The sequence below is a fragment of the Eptatretus burgeri genome, chromosome 2, assembly GCF_056783735.1.
Source record: "Eptatretus burgeri isolate ZD-2024b chromosome 2, Ebu_testis_v1, whole genome shotgun sequence".
Lineage (NCBI taxonomy): Eukaryota > Metazoa > Chordata > Myxini > Myxiniformes > Myxinidae > Eptatretus > Eptatretus burgeri.
Genome location: NC_140962.1, coordinates 36,301,287 through 36,307,286, shown reverse-complemented (window position 1 = coordinate 36,307,286; position 6,000 = coordinate 36,301,287). Strand labels below are relative to the sequence as shown.

Sequence of the window (6,000 nt, the reverse complement as noted above, 5' to 3'; positions counted from 1 at the left end):
CAGAAACCTTCGTTTGCAATTACAGAGATCAGACATTTCCTATAGTTCTTAACCAGGTTTGCACAAACTGCAGCAGGGATTTTGGCTCACTCCTCCATTCTTAATTAAGGAGCCACTCCTCAGTTGCCCTGGCTGTGTGTTTCGGGTCGTTGTCATGCTGGAAGACCCAGCCATGCCCCATCTTCAATGCTCTTGTTGAGGGAAGGAGGTTGTTGGCCAAGATCTCACGATACATGGCCCCATCCATCCTCCCCTCAATACGGTGCAGTCGTCCTGTCCCCTTTGCAGAAAAGCATCCCCAAATAATGATGTTTCCACTTCCATGCTTCACGGTTGGGATGGTGTTCTTGGGGTTGTACTCATCCTTCTTCTTCCTCCAAACACGGCGAGTGGAGTTTAAACCAAAAAGCTCTATTTTGGTCTCATCAGACCACATGACCTTCTCCCATTTCTCCTCTGGATCATCCAGATGGTCATTGGCAAACTTCAGACGGGCATGGACATGCGCTGGCTTGAGCAGAGGGACCTTGCGTGCGCTGTAGGATTTTAATCCATGACGGCGTAGTGTGTTACTTATGGTTTTCTTTGAGACTGTGGTCCCAGCTCTCTTCAGGTCATTGACCAGGTCCTGCCGTGTAGTTCTGTGCTGATCCCTCACCTTTTTCATGATCATTGAGGCTCCACAAGGTGAGATCTTGCATGGAGCCCCAGACCGAGGGAGATTGACTGTTATCTTGAACTTCTTCCATTTTCTAATAATTGCGCCAACAGTTGTTGCCTTCTCACCAAGCTGCTTGCCTATTGTCCTGTAGCCCATCCCAGCCTTGTGCAAGTCTACAATTTTGTCGCTGATGTCCTTAGACAGCTCTCTGGTCTTGCCCATTGTGGAGAGGTTGGAGTCTGATTGATTGAGTGTGGCCAGCTGTCTTTTATGCAGATAACGAGTTCAAACAGGTGCAGTTAATACAGGTCATGAGTGAAGAATGGGAGGGCTTCTTAAAGACAAAACTAACAGGACTGTGAGAGCCGAAATTCTTCCTGGTTGGTAGGTGATCAAATACTTATTTCATGCAATAAAATGCAAATTAATTATTTAAAAATCATACAATGTGATTTTTAGGATTTTTGTTTTAGATTCCATCTTTCACAGTTGAAGTGTACCTATGATAAAAATTACAGACCTCTATATGCTTTGTAAGTGGGAAAACCTGCAAAATCGGCAGTGTATCAAATACTTGTTCTCCCCACTGTAAGTTAGGGTGACAAAAATGTTTTCCCTGGCAATGCATCCCCCCATTATAACACCATGTATATGGGAAAATCGTATCCAAACAACATCATTTTGTATAATGTCGCAGCTTTTAGGAATGCATCCACAATGTACATCAGCGACTTAATAAATATTTTATACATATCGTTAAAAGTAAATAATGACAAACATTTTCTCTCACAATCTCGAGAGAGTCCCGGAATTCCTCAGACAAACACCTTTAATTGACAAGGATTTTATGGCCCCTAGCTGAGTCTTTTAAGAGAAAATAGTCGGAAAGATCGTTGCTTTGATCGCTCCCCCCCCCCAAAAAAAATGAAAATAACCTGAGTTTGAAGCAAAAACAAGCCCACTACCTATGTGCATATGGATATAATACATTGTGGTTATGTAGCTCAGATAGATTCCAATTACACTGACTCATAGGCTGACAACAGAGGCCTGAAGCACGAGGCTTATACTTACTGTGGCCTTCACAATGTCCGTGACGTCTATCGTCTCCAACTTTTCGATATTTGATAATCCTTTTAAGAAGCACGTTGGTCGTTTTAAACTGATGGTAAAACTTATAGGGAGGGCATGGCGATTGTGAATATGACAGCTCTGAAGATGTATTTGGCTTCACAAAGCACAAACATGGCGGCCGTATGATTATTCAGGGGACAATTGTGGGTGGTATCTGACCAGCTATCCAATCAACAGTTGGAAAGGTACATTGCACACAGGGGGACAGACGAACAAGTGTATTATCATATAGATAGATAAAGTTGATGCGGTATGGATATGCCAACTGCATTGACAACTAATTGGCCTGTGTATATGTTTACTTGCACGTCCTGGTAAATGCCGTTTCAAACTATGCATCTTTACGGGTTGATACAAGTATTAAAAGATACCTGTTTAAGACATCTATTTCAAATTAATGCATTTTAATTCAGATCATAACAAGAACAATGCATTTTTAATCATATATAATAAAAATTAAATCAGACACCAAAATTTCACCCCCGTGCACCTTCACCCACATCACTTTTTTTTTCTTCCAGGAATTGAAGATGAACTGTTGGAGGGTTCCTCCCAGGAGAAGAGTGATAAGCATTCAATGAGGTATCATAAAGAAGCAGCTTATTAGATTCATGAAAGACTTGAGGACATATTTGTTATACAGTAAGCCCTTAAATATCGTGGGGGTTACATTCCAGGAAAATGCCGTTATATTTAAAACCACGATAGTTAAAACCAATTTTGTATGAGAAAAAGGGGGTTAGGTTCCTCGGCTTCGAGAAAATATAGTTAGGTGGGCGGCAGCCAAAAATAAACACCGTAATTAAAACAAGTAAAAAAAGACATAAAATGTCACTGCCCCCATGTTTTTTTTTTAGTAATCCTGCTGTAAGGAGTTAAGGGGCTAGCCCATATTTATGTACAACTAAAATGGCCACCACTATACCAGTCAGCCATCTTTGATCAGATTGCAAAATAAGGTGAGGTTCACGTGTATGCCATTGTGTACTGTGCTTGTGCCAAGTTTTAACAAAATAGGACCATGCTTTTTGGAGAAATGGTTGGGGACACATTTAAGTAACAAAATGGTTGCCAGTCGGTCATCTTGGATCTGTTGTCAAAAAAAGAAAAACACATGCAATGGACACCATCATGTGTTGTCTTTGTGCCAAGTACGAATAAAGTCAGTCCATAATGTCCGAGATATGGTTGCGGATGCATGCACACACGCACGGACACGAAAATCAAGACCAAATCCATAAGCCCCCGCTTCAGACTAAGTCCAACAGGGGCTAATAAGCATGGAAAATATATATATATATATGAAACAGCTTTACGATGACATCTGCTGCATTGAAGCAGATTAAACGTTCAGAAGCGATTAAACCTGCTCCCTTGCCCTCAACATCATTCTACTATTAATCTCTTCAATCGTTTTCCCTTTTAATCTGTAGATGTGCTTCTTTAATAAGTTGTTCTGCAACTCTGTTAACCAGTGAATAAAAAAAAATTAAAGTCACTTTTGTCTATCGTTTTCCACTTTGGCACCATTCCATTGTTGATGGTGTGAAAGCCTAATGGTATATATTGTGAGATAACCTTAACAGCTCAGCTCAAAAACCACGATTGGTTAAAATTAAGCCCCACGATAACCAAATCGGTACATAAATAGGTTGCCCGCGATTGGTCAAAACCACGATATTCAAACGCACAATATTTAAGGGTTTACTGTATTCGGATTCTGATGTACCATATCGATTGCAGAACGCTGGTACTGCCAAAGCAGTTTCTTGGCAAGTGTTATTCTGGGTGATTTGCAAGTGCTTTCACAGCAGTAGTTATGGCATGAATTTGGAATTTTAGGGTGCAAGCGATAGCTCGCCGACTCTTCACAAAGGACACCCTGTGAACTTTCACATCCACCAACTAATTCCAGTGGACGGAACACCAGTTTAACATCTATCCAAGGAACGGCACACACATTGATGAATCACCCGGCATATGAAACACCAGGATGACAGTTTATTATTAGCTGCCTTGAGATTCAAAACCAGGCTAGACAACTCAGAAACAAGTGTGCATACCTCTATGCTACCTTTCCAGCCATTTTTTTTTCAACCTACAAAACACCTCGTGCCAAATCCCAGGTTTTAAAATTTGCTACTTTATGGCACCTGTCAACTTGGGTCAAAGGAGTACCGTGGTGTCATCAACTGAGGTCTCAGCATTGTCCTAGAGATCCAGTTGATTTCCATAGGGAATGACGTGCTGGAGTCTCGACGTTATGAAAGGCCTCCACTGTCATCCAATCACAAGTAGAGAAACAATACCACCCTTACAATCTTATGATCAACTAGAACAGCACTCGGTCGAGCACATACCTCTGCCAGGCTTATAAGTTTACATTTTGTATCCCACTGATGGGCCAGATCCATAACTTGACCAAATCGAATCAGCTTGTTCTTATCAGCTACCCAACTCATCCCCCAAGTTTTGTCATAACCCGTTCAAAACTTTTTGAAATACCGTGCTCTCTATCGTTTTTGGCTCGATCTCTCAATTATGAAGAATCACTTTGGAAATTAAAAAAACACTCGGATCTGGATCTTCACCAAAATTGAATCAACTCCATGTCACAAACCCAACCTGTCCACAAACTTTCATCTGAATCCACCCATAACTTTGAGATATCCTGCTCAAAGACAAACAGACAAAAAAGAAATATGTCATGCACAGCATGATACATGTGAAATACAAATAAACAATAGGTGCCATGGAAACAGTAATTTAGTAATTTTGAAAACTTGACCTATCGTGTGTTTTACATGACTGAATGTTATGCATAAAGAATTTGGTTGATACATTTTCTAATTGCTGCTGAATCGGTGTTTTACACGTTTTAAATGGCTTTGACCTTTGACCGAGTTTGACCAAATGTTCCTCACATATACTACACGTATGTACAAATAATCTGTGTACGTTTTAATTTGATATCTTGAAAAATTAGTGAGGTACTGCAAGGTAATAATAAGTTTACAAATGGGCCATTTGATTATGTAGTGAAATTGTTGTCATGGAAACCATTGAAAATGGCTCAGTGATGGAGTAGCTAAGAATGTGGTGCAAGTTAAGTGCATCACTTGACTTGGCCATAACAGCTAACATTTGTCCAAAGACATCCCTGGCTCTCAGCTCTGCTGCATTCAAGATTCAAGATCCCTTTACATTCTCTGCAGCAAAGTAAATTTGTTGTCATTGTAACCAATGACCTTGAAAACATTGGTGAAGACTCCCTATTTTTTAAAATTTATAAATTCAATGTCAAGGCTTATATAAGAGCTAACAGAGAGAACGTATAAGAGGGGGAGCAGGAGACAAGAGGGCAGGAGAGGGAAGCAGAAAACAGTGGGGAACAGAGGGATTAGGAGATTTGTGGAAGGGAGAGTGATGGGGTGGGTACACAGGATAAACAAGATGGACACTACAGGGACTTTCATGAAGGAAAGCAGGGAATTTGAAGGAGGTGGGTTTGGAGTGGATTAACGGGGGTAGAAAAGATCATGGTATTGGATATGGGAAGAGAAGATATGGTGGTGAACAGCGGTTTTGAAGACCTGGACGGAAGAGTGGGATTGAAGAGTGTGAAGGCGTTTGTTCCAAAGACAAGAAAAAAAGAGGAATGAAAGAAGGAAGGTGAGCAGTGATTCTTAATTTTGGTAGTGTTACCAGAAGGGGATTGCTGGTGGACCTTGAGCGACCTGTGGAAATAACGGTGAGGCAGACAGAGCGTGGGGGGGGGGAGGGGGTGGGTGAAGCCAGAGAGGTGACAGTGGAAGACAGACAACCGAACTGCCTGCGGTAAGAGAACGAGAGACCCAAAGCCTCAGCCTCATTGCAGGAAAGACCAATGATCTTAAATGCCTTGGTTTACACATCATAAAACCGAGAAAGGTGAGAGGTGGGAGCACAGGCCCCAGGGGGAGAGTAGTACTCCATCAGGCTGCGGATGAAAGCTTTGTACGTTGTCAGGAGCTCAGGTGTGCCAAGGAAGGACTATGCATGACAGAGAATGCCCAGTCGGTGACTGGCTTTGGAGGCCAGCTTGGAAACGTGGCTTTCTCAGGAAAGATCATTGCAGATAGTGAGGCCCAAAAGCTTGAATGAAGGGACATCTTCAAGAGGATTGTTGAGAAAGTAGATGGGGGGGGGGTGTTCGAGATGGTCCT

At 41.8% G+C, this 6,000-nt stretch overlaps 1 protein-coding gene across 2 annotated transcripts in view; it reads left to right on the top strand.

The window, feature by feature from the left end:
- The first annotated feature begins 1,977 nt into the window (after window positions 1-1,977).
- The window catches only part of LOC147031807 (uncharacterized), a 43,036-nt gene continuing 39,013 nt past the window's right edge, over window positions 1,978-6,000 (top strand). The window contains exon 1 of one of the 2 annotated variants that reach the window (XM_085867773.1): window positions 1,978-2,377. In XM_085867773.1, coding sequence (XP_085723899.1) covers window positions 2,373-2,377 — 5 coding nt within the window. In that variant the 5' untranslated portion in view covers window positions 1,978-2,372. The remainder of the gene's footprint in view (window positions 2,378-6,000) is intronic. The other variant, XM_085867772.1, reaches the window with a different exon arrangement.